General features: G+C 37.0%; 1 protein-coding gene across 1 annotated transcript; it reads right to left on the reverse strand.

Moving 5' to 3' along the window:
* Positions 1-239: 239 nt before the first annotated feature.
* On the reverse strand, positions 240-13,710 carry LOC18443315 (glyceraldehyde-3-phosphate dehydrogenase GAPCP2, chloroplastic). The gene is made up of 14 exons (XM_011628370.3): positions 13,442-13,710; positions 12,903-12,973; positions 12,608-12,675; positions 12,439-12,477; positions 9,785-9,885; positions 7,549-7,661; positions 6,266-6,365; positions 5,954-6,100; positions 5,656-5,716; positions 5,441-5,538; positions 5,186-5,328; positions 4,974-5,057; positions 2,898-2,987; positions 240-610 (listed from the first exon to the last, which is right to left on the reverse strand). The coding sequence occupies exons 1-14, from the start codon at positions 13,523-13,525 to the stop codon at positions 550-552; spliced, it is 1,260 nt and encodes a 419-aa protein (XP_011626672.1). The 5' UTR covers positions 13,526-13,710; the 3' UTR covers positions 240-549.
* Positions 13,711-16,011: the final 2,301 nt, after the last annotated feature.

Here is a 16,011-nt window from a genome sequence, read left to right on the forward strand (position 1 = left end):
TGAAACTGATTTACCTACCATGAGTTACAGGGCCGACCCAATTAGTTAAGAAAAAGCTTTGACGACGATGTATATGCAATATGGGCGCACCCTCTTTTCTATACAAAGCAAGAGCAATAGACTCCTAATTATCATCTATCCAACACGAGTACTCTCACTTTCTCCACACCAGAAAGCCTCTCTCACCCCACAACCAAGGAGGCTGCATCTCTCCACAAAAAAGGAGGCTGCGGTTCAGCTGCTGCAAGGGTGTACTAAGTCCTTCATATTCCCAAGGCATATGTACTCAATGCCCATGAATCCAAAGCAAGCAGGGACACATACAAGCATTGATTGGAGTAGGATCTCCAAACTGCTAATTAAATAGTCCAATATAATATAAAAAATATTATGAGTCCAAGATTGTAAATGATTAAACACAACTCTCACCTTCACTCTCTCCGTCGTTTCTTATTCTTCAGCACATCCCCATCAACGATTGCACACACAAGGGCCCTCTCACACGATGGGGAAGAGAGAACAAACAAAAAACCCGCAAATCTCCGCCTCTCAATTGTGTGCAGCGGTAACCACCAATGACATGTGCTCAATCAGATCAACCACCCGGTTGCTGCGAGAAAAAAGCATCATTACTATTCTGCATTTGCATGTTTACTCTCAGAGTATTTAAAGAAGGGCAAATCCTAAGCCACGGAATCTCTAGGATTAAATCATTATAATGTTGGTCAAAGAATTTATGAATATAGACTGTTCAACTTAAACTACCTCCTCAAGAATTTTGTACAAGAGTAGAAATGTAATTGATTAAATTTTTAATCCTCAAAAGGGGTATTTTAGTAAATTGGTCGGGGCCATATCAACAAATGCTTCGATAGTTCCAGATTTGAAACCCGGAAACAAGAGATTCATTAGCAAAACACATGTTATAGCTCAGAATCCAGAACATGCAATGTTTCATCATTTAGCTTGCACCATCAAATGGAGGGCCTATCTCCATTGGAATAAAAAATTGGGAAAATTACAAATAACTTCTTATGCAACTTAAACCCAACCAAACCTTTTTCTCACTTTTACCCCAAATTTAATTTTTCTTAACAAATACACTCCCAAGACAAAAAAAGCAAAAAAAAGACCAAAATACTCTCTAGAAAACATGCAGTCCAATATAAAATGAGGGCGGTCCAACACTTTGCTTCTAGAAAGTATGCGGTCCAGCACAAAATAAGGACAATTTAACTCTTTGGGCATTCAATCCGGCACAAAATAAAAGCGGTCCGGCACTTTGGGCTTCTTGAAAGAACACAGTCCTACACAAAATACAGGCGGTACGACACTTTGGGCATGAGGTTTAGCACTATGAGCATTTTCGTAAATAAAAAAACTTTTTTGACTCGAGGGTATTTGCTAGAAAAGCTCAATTTGGGGTAAAAGTTGTTTAAGAAGACTTTGTTGGGGGTAGATTGTCTAGAAAGTCTCTTTTGGGTTTTTTTGTAATTTGTCCTAAAAGAATAAGTGACTTTTCAAAATTTCATATTTTTTAGATTGTTTCTGATATCCAATCTTTAAACCTGGATTTCTTTTCTTTTTTTTTCTTTTTTTTTTTTTTTTCGAGTGAAAGACTAATTCAGACATCGAATGTTAGAATTAGAGTGTTGTAATCAGGCCAGTTAGGATATCCCTGCCTTTTCATTCAAAAATAAAAAAAGTAAATAGCAGGGTCTCGAAATTCAACATTCCATCCCAGCCATTAGTCAACTTTTATGAGCAAACCAGATAATAGATTTCCCGACCCACCCACACTTAGAAATAAATATGAGTGGATGAGTGGGTTCAGATAGCTGTCACCCTCACACATTTCTCTAATCCTTTCACATACACACACAAAGCCAAGTAGCCGTGTTCATACATTGGATTTCCAAACCGGCTTTTGCTTCCTTTTTCCTTGAGTGAAAGACAGGCTTAGCCATTGGATATCCGATTCTTTCACTTTAAAAAAAAAAAAAAAACCACATTTAGACAAGGAAAAAGTTTATATAGAGCCAAGGCCCTGAATAATCACATTAGAGCCCATCTCAAAACTTTCATTAGAAGAGGTTGTTTTGATGCTCAAATATCCTCAAATAGATCATCTCGCAATCAAGATGCATGGATATGAGAAAAAAATGGATTTCAAGTTTGGAAATAGTGCATATTGTAACGCATTTTTGGACCATCAATTTTCAAGATTTTTAAGTTTTCATAAGTCTGCTCGATCTACACTATTTTTGAAGTTTTAAATTTTATAATTAAAGATGAAAATATATTTTAAGGCTATCACAAAGATTTCCAGTATTGAAACTACATTTCTCGACATTATTTGAAGGTACACTTTACTTCGATTGTTTAGAGCCTCGGCTCTATACAAACCACACCTTTTAGACAATGGATGTCTATGCTGGGGGTAACTTTGGGAACAAAAAATATTGCCAAAAAGTGAAAATACTATGAACTAATTTTAAATATCGAAGTAATGAATTTTTTCTCTAAATTTCTCATATAAGGAAGCTAGGTCAACTTGCTTGAGCTTTTATGTACAAAACTTAGGGACCCCTCCCCCCAAACAAACCATATCCAACATGTCTACCGCTAAGCCAATGCCTAAGAGACAATTAAAGTAATCAAATGATAATAGGTCGGCCAGTATGAGCTTTGTGGCAAAGTTCAAAGATTCGAACCAATGAACTCTGTCACCCAAACCAACATCTCCAGCACTAAGCCAAAGCTTGAGTGGAGATACTACTAAGCCGAAGCTTGAGTGGAGATACCTCTCATTATGAAGTGGCTGTTAGCACATTACGAGTAAGCCTTTTCGGTAGGAGACATGGAAATAAGAATGGCCGAGAGTAGAGAATGCATACCTGTAGCCCCATTCATTGTCGTACCATGAAACGAGCTTCATGAACGAAGTACTTAAGCCAATGCCAGCCTTTGCATCGAAGATGCTCGACCTGCAAATGAAAAGAAGACAACAATGCGTAAGTGACAAATATTTGTTTTGGAGAAATTTATCAAAACATATGTAAGACCCGAACGTTTTGACATGTCATTCAAATTCTTTTATCTAATTCAAACAGCATATTATCAAATTCCGAATAACTCATTGGACGACACACCATCATGGGTCACAAATTTTTGAAAATTGTAAAAACTTTATTGGAGGGAGACGTGTTAAATAGCTGATCTCTCGAGTATGATTTGATAATTTCCCTTTTTAAAAAAATAATCTCGAATTTTCAATGTAACTTTCAAGAAGTCAGAGAAAAAAGTTAAATATATTTTTAAGAAAAAATAAGAACCAAAACATTAGGAAGTAAGGTAATTATATTTTTATAAAGATAGATTCCTCTTTTCATAGACTGAGACTTCTCAAGTGAACTTACCTACATTTAAGCATAATTTATTTGACCAAAAACCATGGAAGTATAGGCAAAGGAAAATGAAATAATCCCCCAACATTGAAGAAAATCTCAGGGCTGCAAAACTCCCAGGGCACGGAAAGAACTCCTGACCAATTCTAAAGGCTCCCACCTCAGAGGAAACAAGGCCCTAGACCTGAACCGACCAGTTCTTAGTTGGACTAAGCCAAGCTTTCGAGCCCCGGCACAAGGGTAAGGGCAAGGGGTAGACAAAGGAAATGATGACAACAATGAATCATGAAATAATTGATACAAATGATGGTCAAAATAAAGGCCCCTGGGAGGGAGCACGAGGTTGAGATGAGAACGGGTTTTGGAATAGCCTTAGGGACTTTGAGTTACAAAGGACTACCCAAGTTAGCCAACCAGCAAAGTCATTCGTAAACGGTTATGGAGATAGTTGGGATGAATTTGAGCCTCTCCATCACTTGTATTAGCTTTTGATTGGGTGATTTAACTGATATATTTGCCATGTTTAAACTTGAATGTTCCATATGAAACTCATTATTGTTAAACGCGACTGTTGAATGAATGTCTAGACTCTAGCACCATGCCACATAAGACCCTTGGTATCTATCTATCATCATCATCGGAGCCTTATCGAATCATGTTCCCCCATATTGTTCTATCAAAAGTCATACCCTCAATCAGACCATAAGTCACCATACCTCTTTCACTACTTCCATCCATGCCCTTTTGAGCCTCCCCTTGCCTTTTTAGAGCCTTCCATTTGAACAAAATTGTTACTCCTGACCGGTGCTATATTAGGTCTATGCTGCACATGGCCAGCCCACCTAAATCTATCCTCGTCTTATCACCCATTGAAGCCACCCCTAAGTTCTCCCGTAAGTATTCATTCTGAGTTCTATCTTTTTTTGTTTTGTCACTCAATTTATCTCAACATGCTCATCTCAGCTACATTTATCTCATTGATATGCTATTTCTTGACCACCCAACATTTTGTCCCATAAAGCATGGCTGGTCTTACAGCTGTCCCATAAAACTTCTTGGCATCTATAATTTTCAATTTTTTCATCATTAATACATGATACTTCTATCATTTCCTAATATCATATTTTTCTTTTTTTTGAAATTTTTTATATAAAATATTTTTTGTCCTTTTTTTGCTGAATCAGCCAAACTCGCAAAGCTGTCTCAATTTGGGCCATGCAGGTGTCTGTAAGTCGATTCCGACTTTAAAAACACGATATTTATTTGTCTTTTCTACTCAGTTCTTGAGAAATTGGAAAAAATGTAGAAAGAAATTACTGAACCTTACTTTTTATGTTCCTTTTTTTTACTTTGAACCAATAATTACATTTAAGGATCAAGTTATCTTTCCAAAAACATGAAATTATACTAGAAGGAAAAATGAAGGGAAATCATATGCTATCAAGGGAAACATCTTATTTTTCAGAAACATAGCTATATTTAATCAAATCTTCAAAATAAAAAATAGAATATAGAGATAATTGTAGCTGTGCACCCAAATAATAGATTTAGAACCAAATTATCTACCTTGTATCACCGATAAAGTCACTGGAGACAACATCCTCATCTGTGTATCCCAGGATGCCTCTCATTGGCCCCTCTGATGCAATCCTGGATACCCACTTCAACAAATGAGTTTTTGCATTTCCAATTCTTAAAGCATTGAACTCAAAAAGATAGTAATTATTCTCTGTTTTTTGTCATGAGATATTAGTACTGGTAAAGAGTTGAAAGCATACCTAATGGCTGTTTTGACATCCTCATAAGAAGCGGGTTTCTCAAGGCGACATGTCAAGTCCACAACCGAGACATTTGCTGTTGGGACCCGGAATGACATTCCAGTGAGCTTTCCATTTAATTCAGGAAGAACCTTTCCTACAGCCTAAAAGATCAAGCAAGTGAGAGAACAAGGCAAGATCACTCACGTCTAAGTGGCAAAGTGATGGTCAATTGGGCATGATATGTTATGTTCAAATATAAAGTGCAGAATGCACCTTTGCAGCTCCTGTGGTGCTTGGAATGATGTTCTGGCCAGCACCCCGACCTCCACGCCAGTCCTTCATTGACGGACCATCCACAGTCTTCTGGGTTGCTGAGCATGAGAAACCAAATTATTTGTCCAAACGGTCCATGAATGGAGTGGGTTTTTTGTGTGTGTGTGTGTGTATGTGTGTGTGTGTGTGTATGAGAGAGAGAGAGAGATAGAGACCTGTGGTTGCATGCACAGTAGTCATTAGACCTTCGACGATACGAAACTCCTCATGCACAACCTGCGAGATATTGTAGGGGAAGAAGTGAGTTGTCCATGTTAAGAAGCCAAAAGAAACTCAAAGCATGCATAAAGCACACAAACAAAGCATGACTGTAATATGATGGAAAAATTATCCTGATTTTTTCCTTACAAGTTAATTACTGAAAACCACCAAACTAACCAGCATGACATGATTAGCAAATCATAAAAAAGAAAAAGCCAATACAATAAGCGAGTCTAGGCAGAAAATCCAGACCTTAGCAAGAGGAGCTAGACAATTGGTAGTACAGCTCGCATTTGATACAATGTCCATGCTTGGCTTGTAATTTCTTTCATTTACTCCCAGCACAAACATAGGTGCATCGGCGGATGGTGCAGATATCACCACCTTTTTGGCCCCACCCTATGGCAGCAGGAGAATCAATGGATAATGAGAGCTCATAAAGAGGAAATAAATATAAAAGAAGAAAAAGGAACACTTTTCTATTTTAACGAATTTAATACAACAGCAATCCAAAAAAAAAAACTTAAAAATATAGTATTTTGGGAGCATGGAATGACAAAAAACCTTAAGATGAGCGGAAGCCTTCTCCAATGTGGTGAAAACCCCAGAGGCTTCAACAACATATTCTGCTCCAAAATCACCCCAGGGAATCTCTTTTGGATCCCTGCAAAATCGTATTAATTTCCCATATCAATTGCTGGGTAAAACAATTTTCAAATACCTTAAATTCACTTGACATACAAAAGCCAGAAAAAACAAATTCAACAATAACTGAAAGACAACTACATGAGCATCATGACCATCCTGAACCTATAAATGGGCAATATAATCCATGAAAAAGAAGGAAAAAATATATGGTGTTTTGCATTGTCCTCTATAATATTATATATATATCTAAAGGGAAAGGTTTCTATACTTCCCCTACAGCATAGAAGATCTATGCTTCCCCTACCATCCAGCCGTCTAATTTTGATCAAAAGAGCCACTTACCATTTGATCTTAGATCCAACGTCTCAAAGTATTTTATTTTTAGTTTTTTTTATAAAATTTTATGAATATGAAATTTTGTATGTGTCATCTTCTTATTGGGGCGCACCTATAAAAACTATTAAAATAAATTTTTGATAAAATATAATGACCAAAATACCCCTTGAATCTTTCAGGGGTATTTGGGTCATTTTATTTTATTGGAAATATTTTTTATATATTTTTCGCTAGTGCGAGTTTAATAGAGGAATGGACGTCCAAAATTTGGTGTCAAAATAGTTTATGGAAAAAAAATTAAAAATAAAATAGTATAGAGATGTGACATGTGATTGGGCAATCTTAGCCCTCTATTCAGAATGGAGGGTTGGATAAGGGGAAGTATATGAGTTTTATGTTGTAGGGTGAAGCATAGAAAGCTTGCCCATATCTAAAAATAACAAAAATAAATAAATATTATAGGCTTACTCTTCCTTATACCAACATCAGTGCAGTTATCCTTTACCTCCCTAAAACCATCATCCAAAAGACCAAATACATGACGGCAACCGTAATTGCAAAACTCAAAAACTTCCATTTGTAGCCTCAACCAAATATTCTAGCATATACTGAGGTCCCTAAAGTCGAGACAACAATCATGCTCTTGTAGGAGTTTGGCCTTTCCCGTTAGAGGTAAGGGCCATATAAGGAAAGCTGCATTAATGATCCGTGTTTGAATCCCAACTTGCCCATCCAAAATGCAAAAAAATAAATAAGAAGAATACAGCTTGCGGTTCAAAATCAAATATCATATCTGAAATCAAGACGGACGGCTCTAAAAAAATTATGTTTACAACAAAGACAAAAAATCTAACCAACTTTACCTTTTGCATGTAACTGTGATCCTTTTCCCATTGATTTCCAATGTAGAGTCATCCACAACTTTGATTGTTCCCTTAAAAACGCCATGAGTTGAATCATACTTAAACATGTAGGCCTGCATAAAAAGAATACGGCTATATCAAAACTTATAGCTACATCAAGGAAACTAAATAAACTAACTTCAAGGCAAAATCTCAAAGTGGATATGAATTGGTGGTTTGCTGCATCAAATATAGTTTGAATACGAAGGGAAAGAGTGTGTAAAGTTTGTTAGGAGGACAAAAATAATACAAAGGTTGCCATAAATTTATGTGCTTAAAAGAAGAAACCTACGTGATGTGATTATACATTTCTCCTCAAAAAGAAGCAAGTGCATTCATCATATTTTCTGCCATATTTTAGCGATTGGCATGACCAAAGGGCAAGAAGTATACTCTTCTCAATGTTATTAGAATACTTCAAACAGCATAGTAGTAAAGTCAGTATCTTGCTGATAAAAAAAAAAAACAAACAAATTAAATATAATATTGTACATCTCTAAAAACCAGCCAATAATCCATAGCTTGCATTGAAGTATGTGGATCCTTTTATGTTATGCCAAAGTCAACTACACACCCAAACTAAAACTAAGCGCTCCAATCCGTTTGGAACAATATTGCAACTCTTGAGCATAATTTAGCATGCGACAAATGAAATGGCAAATTCATAATCATTTTCCTTCCCTTGTCCAAGTTGCATCTAGGTTCCCACGCCTGGCTGCCAGCCGAATTTTTTGATGATGTGCCAAAGGTACTGGAAAGATCATAGATATTCTCATGACAAGCATTAAGACAAAATATGGTATTCTAGGATGTATTAGAAGTGTTCTACACCATCAAATGTGAAATAAATGGCAATATAGTAAACTGTCAACGTAAATGCCGAAGATCTATACTTGGGGAAACTTCCTTGGGAAGGGACCGTCCTATGTTTCCACCAATTGCCCCAATTGTAATGTCATCATGGGTACACTATCGTATGTCCATCAATACAAAACCACTTGATCAACAGATGTACTTCCAGCCTCCAGGCCTCCACCTAAGAAAAGTATATCTAAAGAGAGCCGCCTTGCAGGCTCTAAATGTAGAGCAGGTATAAACATGTAAGTTACACCTAAGAAGGCTGGTTAGACATGGCAATGAATTCTTCCAACTATGCTACATGGTACATCAAGATAAATTTATCGATATTGACATTATTCACACACCCAAAGGAGTGTACTGGCATATTCTAGTTGTGGATGACAATCCTGTAAGAATTGCCCATGCTTTGCAAGAATAGAAACCTAATCATGGAATCATAATCAAACATTAAATGATATTACATCTTTCAGAAAACATGAAGAAAGGAACAGAAAGATTCTAGAGGAAATCCAAATCCTGTCAAAACAACCATGGAAATAAACAAGTATACCAGCCCTAACCATTCTATGCCACAGAGCACATAGGTAATAGGAAAATGAGCATAGAACTCCAACCACTAACTATCCAAAGCAGGCAGTAAGACAACATTGATAAGCAATAAACTAGATAAACAAGCTCATAGACCAACTCTATCTGCATGACACCTCTATCGATAATGTAGATACCCTCCTGGTAAGCGAAGTGTCAAATATACAACTTTCCACCAAAGTAACCTGCTTAAATTTTGAAATCCAGCAGAATACAGTCCTCTGCAAATCTCAAGGAAAATGCACAGAAGGATGTACATAATATCTCATGATAAATAGACAGAAATTTCACTATCTCCAAGGAGAAAAACCCATGAAGCAGGATTTAAATCTCGCAAATCAAGCCATTGATTGGGTATATGTAGTAATTTACATAAAATTTTCCATTGAAGGAATGTCATTTAAAGATTTGAAAGCTAGCTGAAGCTGCTGAACACACTCTTTCATGGAAAACTTCCATGGAAGTACACTTACACAGGAGAACATCAACCACAGAGGTATTTCATAGTACAAATGGCCCCAGATTTCACAACTGCAAAAGAGAAAAAACATTGTACCTAATCCGACTGGTGGTGTTCATGAGTTGGCTCAGCATTTGGATGAGAATTCAGTTAGCTAAGATCTTGCTCACTCATAAGTTACAAAGATCACGATGTCTACCTAAAGATTCATCTTTTGATCTTTCTATGCAGAATGGTAAACAAAGCAATGCTTGTGAATGTAATGCAAAGAGAAGAAAAACTACTCACCATGTACTTTGCATCAATGAAAGGATCATTGACGGCCACAACCTCAACATCATCCCTCTTGGTAGCCACACGTAAGACCAGCCTTCCAATTCGACCAAAACCTGTAAACCGAGTACATAGACTTCATATTGTACGGTTTATACAATGCAAATGTCTCCAGCTCATTGAAGGAGATAGCATTAGAATACAATCTCTTTCTAACAGACAAATTCAAAAAAAAAAAAAAAAAAAGTAAACTGCAATAAATGAGTATAGGCATGGTTAGCAACCACATGACTTGTTGATAAATGCCGTATCAGAATAAACTGGAGCTGCATGTGCCAAAACCTCATTTTGGGATGAAATTCACTCTTTTGTAGCTCATGAATCAGAAGCAGGATAGGGATTAGGAGCGGGGGATCGTGAAAGACTAGCAGATCCCTATGATTGGGATTGTTGTCAGTGCAATTTATATGTTAGGGATCAAGATCCCTATCCATGTAGGGATCTCGATCCCAACCTTTTGGGGAGCTTGATCCCTACCTTTTGGGATCTCGATCCCGGCCTTTTACAGACCCCTAGCAGACTACAAATATTTCTTAGTGGCAGTAAGAACAAGGGTTCTATAAATATTTAATAGAGCTTTTCTCGAAAAGAGCAGGCAATTTTTTGTAATAAGTAGACCTCAAATCCTAAAATGTGGGTACTCTGACTTTAGGAAGATCGAGGTATTCCTCTTTTCTTTATCATTAGATTGAAGCATTCCTTACATGAAAGAACATAAATCACTGTTATCCTCAAAGCTAGTTTGCATGGGGTTCTATGAGAAGCCTAAGACTCAAGCACAGGACATTAGGCTTTTAAAAACCATCTTCTACAGCATGAGTACGGTTTCATGCATACATATGTAAATCATATGCATAAAAACATGCATGCAACATAAACATATCCATACAAACATATCTTGGCATATAAATGCATGCGCATATATATGTTATATGATGCCCATATAGGGGTACTGATAAGGGTGCAAATTGGTAGTAGGGGATACAACTTGAATTTCTCAAAATCCAGGACATGAATATATATACGAATATCTTTTCTTTTTTCTTTATTTTTTTCTTTATTGATGGATGCGTACTGAAACAAATATCATATCTAAGATATCTATAAGTAACATTTATTTTTTGGTATATATAAATATATACATCCAACACATTTGATACATGTATATCATATAATAATGCACAAGACTATGGTGTACAGATTACATATTAATTATAGTTATGTCATTTTATACTTACAAGTATCCTAGAAGTATCCAATACCAGCATCAATGTCAGCACAATATGATACCAGCATGTTTGTGCCTGCATACAAATTTATGCACAACAGCACAAGTATTTACATGTATATCTATAGGAATAAGGTATACATACATAAACTTGTGCTTTCATATATGCATAGTACATATACACCGGATCAACTACATAGAATTGAACCAAAGATCTGTCATGTGTGGAGGGAACTGTTCCGCAAATTGCAAAGTGCCAAAATTTCTCTGGTAAAAATAAAAAATGGCCAAGACTAATGGTATGGTACAATGACAGGTCTCTACAAAGAACTGAAGGGTGTGCATCCAAGGAAAGCGGTGATTGTGGCTTTAAGAGGTCAGACATCAGCGAAAGGTGGAAATGTTATGGATATTAAGCAGACAAAAATCTCTAATCTAGGGCGAAAGGAGAGAGAAAGAAAGGGAGTGAGGTTGGGTAACACCTTGCATTCTCTAGTGTTGTTGCATTCTCTAGTGTTGCTGAATGAAGGGTACATATGCAAGGATATGGACATGATGGCAGAAGAATATTCGAATGAAAAAAACAACAGTTGAATGCAGAAGAAGGAGAAAAGGGCAGAGGAGGAAACCAAATATAATACATAGGGTCCAAAGAGAAAGCAGGAACGAGATATACCAGCCAAATTTTGTATCTAAAATATGCAATAGAATGCTTAAAAAATAAAATAAAATTGGCCAAGTGGATTTTAGAACAGCCGGTACATAGAAACAGACAAACTCGTGTTAGAAAACACAGTTTAGACTGACTCTAGCCAGCCCACACTATAGGTCGCAGCTACCCACTTCTTACCAATTTTTAACAAATCCATTCAAGATCAGCACAAAAAAGCAAGGCCGCATCAACAATGTAGTCATTCTTGCCTTGGTCTTGTTTGAATCGTAATTCATGTAATACCTAGAATGCAAGCACCCAATAAAGTGGAGTCTACCAATATAGAGTGTGCTCCAACTTGTTACCTAGCATTTTATCAAACTGGAAAACTAAAGCAATTCAAATCAAACACAATCAAGATTTCCACGAATGCTACAACTTCAAAATTAACATTGATAGTCTTACTAATCATAAACACAGACTTGCCAGATATAGTAATTTAAGTAAACTCTATACTAGTCTACAGAGACTCTTTTTGCATTAGCAAATCATTGAACGTTTAAACCCAACTCACTCTAAAAAGACATTTATTTCTGAGGATACTAGCACTAGCACATATCAACAATCTCATGAGACAACTTTCAGCTTTCAAATTAAAAATTAAGGGAATATGATAAACACGTAAAAGTAAATGGGCTATTCAAAATTTCAGGAAATAATAACGCATACCATTGATCCCAATTTTAGTTCTCGGACCAGTTGACGATCCTAGCAAAAACAAAAACTAAAGCTCAAGACAAGAGCACAAATTGAATGCTCTAAATAGATTAGACAGGGAAAAGAGAAACACTTGCACATCCATCCAAGATTTACAGAACTAGAATAGCATTTTCCTTACTGTGAATTGTGGGAGGAGCCTCAGTAGCTGTGGACTTAATGTGCTGTACATTTCTAGCACCCTGTGCTCTGCACAACTCTAAAAGAGTAAGTATGGACAAAGTAAATCGATATAATAATTCTAAAAAAAATCAGAGCCAAATGATTCAAATTTTTTGTATAAGATAAACACCAATCACAAAATGAAGACAAGCAAGTCAATTGAAGCGAAATATATAATACCAAGTGCGAATTAATTAGCAAATCATCAGGGACCAAACAACTACCACACTTTGAAGAGTGATAGAATACTTAACCGCAATGTGTACCCCTGCTTAACAATTGATCCAAAAATTCTCAAGCCATGGTTACCATCAGAACAGGGCACCTGTCACAGAGAATCAGGCAAAGGACAATCAGTTATTGCATACAACCACATTCAAACAAACTCATAATCATGAACAGCACACGAAAAATTAAGGAACTACGGCATGTTTTGAACAACTGTACCATTCAAGAGATAATTAGCAACAAAAAAAATCCATAAAACTAAAAAAGAAACAGAAAATAACCATAGAATAAACGTTGAAGAGAAACAAGTTACAGCCCTGTTCCTATCATACAAAGTTCAAGGAACATTGAAAGGCCTTAAATAAACTAAATATCTAAAAATAAATAAAGCAGAAAAAAAAAAGAAGAATATATATATATATATATATATATATATATATATATATATATATAATAGCCTATGAGGCTCCAATACAATCACTCAAAATTAGTTTCCATGGGCGGAAAAATAATTGCCTTGAAAATATGAATCCATATGACATTGCAGAGAGAAACAGCAATATACCTTTGAGATTCCAAGAGTCTGAAGCGCTGTTTCAGAGGAAGTGAAAGAAAGAGAATTTTGGGCAGAAATGGCGGATCCTGCCATTGTTGAGGCCGCCAGAAGAGCAGTTTCTTGTGAGGTTTCAAGAGCTGACAATGCGAAGTACTTGGTCAGAGTTAGGGTTAGGGTTAGGGTTAGCGTTTAGTAGAGAGAAGTACAGCAAAGACAGCAGGAGAAAGAGGAAGAAAGGGCTTTAGAATTGCAGAGAGACGGCGAAAAGTCCCGCGACTCAAGAGAAAATGAGGGAAAATTAAATGCCATTTTGGAGAGTGATCTTAAGCCCTAACTTTTATTGAAATGACGAGAATATCGTGACACGCAAAAGAGACGCGAATATTCCCTTCTTGAGGATAGCATATAATAGCCCTGTCGTGTATGGTAAATGTTACACCTGGTTACATCTGTACTCCGTCCACGACAACGGACCATGGAGACGGAGAGTCCTCCCGTTGGGCTGTCCCACTGCAGTTGTACGGTTGTACGATGCCATTCATCAGCGGAATGGCATTGGGTGATCTATGGGGCATGGTGTATAATGCCCCATGTATACCATGATATTCACCAATGGAATAAGCATGGGATGCTCATGTGGTGTATGGTATACCATGCACCACTGTCAGCCTCTATTGCAATTCCCCATCGGGATGTTAATGGGTCGGGTCAGGTCCATGCGAACCTATCGGGATGTTAATGGGTCGGGTCAGGTCCATGTGAACCTGACTTTATAGGGTCGTAGTTGGGCACAGACTTGACTTGGATCGTGTCAGGTTTAGTCATTGGACCTAGAATCAACCCACTGGGTTAGGTCCACCTCTAGTTAAAAGAAAAATAAATTTTAGTATAAATATTTACAATATAAATATATTACATAGCATATTTTTATATTCTATACAAATATCAGGTCATACTTGGTAGGATCAATCAAAACGCGACCCCGGCTCGATAAGATCCACAATAGACTAAGACTCGGACCCGACCTGGTGGCTACAATAAACAAGTTCAGATTTGGACTTGTGTGGTGTCAAATCAACAAATTGATGCGACCTAGTGCCACTCCTATCCCCCTCCCTCGGTTGTTTAATAAAAGTTTGGTTTTATCATTTCTTTGTTCGAAGTTCGGCAAAAGAGATGTAGATTCTATAAGGCTCAGGTTTTTTTTTAAAAAGGCGTTTTATTACAATAAAAAGGTTGTCATGCTACAATAAAAATGCCGATTCACCGATTCAAACACGTTTACTGTTTTTTCATGCATTTTTTCTCTGATTCATTATTTTTTCGCATAGTAAAATGGCGATCCAAACCACCGATTCGCCAATCCGAACCACCGATTAGTCAATCCGAACCCATTTTTGTGATGCTCAATTCTATTCACCGATCGGTTTTTTTAAATCACGGGTGAAAAGCACGTACTCGTGAATTAGATTCTTACAAAAAGAAAAAATCATTAATAAATGAGTCACTCAAATTTAAAAAAAAAGCAAAAAAACTCCCATGTTGCTCCTTGTACGAGAAGGCAATTTACAGATTGATCCCGCGGGAGTGTGCTATGGGAGAAAACTGACTTGAAATTGTACCGCCGACTGAGCTAGCATCGTTTTCGTACTTTTAACACCTACGACATAGAAGATAGTCACGTACTTCGAGAGGGTTCGAAGCGCTTTTCCCACCTAACCCATAAGCTTCGAAGCGCTTTTCCCACCTAACCCATCGGCTTCGCACGGCTTTTCCCACCTACCCACACGGCCCATATTAGCCAATATGAATGCCCCTTTCAATAATCCAAATGTCGATGAAATCCCTATGGTTTTGAAACTCCATCCCTTGCATTTACGTTAAAGCCCTTTGTAAACACACGGTATAATTTCCAACCCTTCTCTTTCCATCTATTCAGGTCTTTGGAAAATCAAACCGGAACGGTCAACCGGAAGGTCGTAAATAGGCGAACCGTTAACAAAGCTGGTTTGGTCGAATAGATTTTTTTAAAAAATAGGTAAACAATATCTTCAATTTTTGTTTTGTTTTTTTTTTTTTGAAGTAAAAGCTAGGTCCGGCTCATAAATAAGCAAGAAAGGCTTTTGGCTATGGTTCTAAATTCACGTCACTCTTCTTTCTTTTGTGCTCCTTTAGTTGTCGCTCGACTCAATGAGAAAGACAAGCGCACTCGGGCCTCAATTGATCTATGGCGACGATAAGTACAAGGAGACATGATCGGTTCAATTTGTCCAGTATAAAGCTGCTTGGAGTCAAATCTGTGGTCACTCTTCTCTTTATGAGAAGACGCTCAGAGTCAAATCCGTGGTCACTCTTCTCTTTAGGAGAAGACACGAAAGTCTTTAAAGCCAATGCTTGCTCTATACATAAGATCTATATTTTCCCTATATTTTATTAATGAATTAAAGTTCTATCTCCAGATTTGATGTGTAGTAAAGTTCTATCTCCAGATTTGATGTGCGTGTGAAATCTGCTGTTTGCGTGATTTTATTTTTATGTTTTGGAATGTGCACGGGGTGCTTGTTGTGCGTGTGATATTT

The sequence above is a fragment of the Amborella trichopoda genome, chromosome 2 (assembly GCF_054954075.1).
Source record: "Amborella trichopoda isolate Santa Cruz 75 chromosome 2, AtrichopodaSantaCruz75HAP2 v2.0, whole genome shotgun sequence".
Taxonomy (NCBI): domain Eukaryota; kingdom Viridiplantae; phylum Streptophyta; class Magnoliopsida; order Amborellales; family Amborellaceae; genus Amborella; species Amborella trichopoda.

Bases quoted from the DNA above. Each gene is read 5' to 3' on its own strand.
- LOC18443315 (XM_011628370.3), bottom strand. From the start codon at position 13,525: ATGGCAGGATCCGCCATTTCTGCCCAAAATTCTCTTTCTTTCACTTCC. The intron at 6,366-7,548 runs GTAAAGTTGGTT...ACGATTTTGCAG, and splicing joins ATCACAGTTACATGCAAAAG to GGATCCAAAAGAGATTCCCT. The intron at 2,988-4,973 runs GTAGATAATTTG...TTTCATTTGCAG, and splicing joins GACTTTATCGGTGATACAAG to GTCGAGCATCTTCGATGCAA.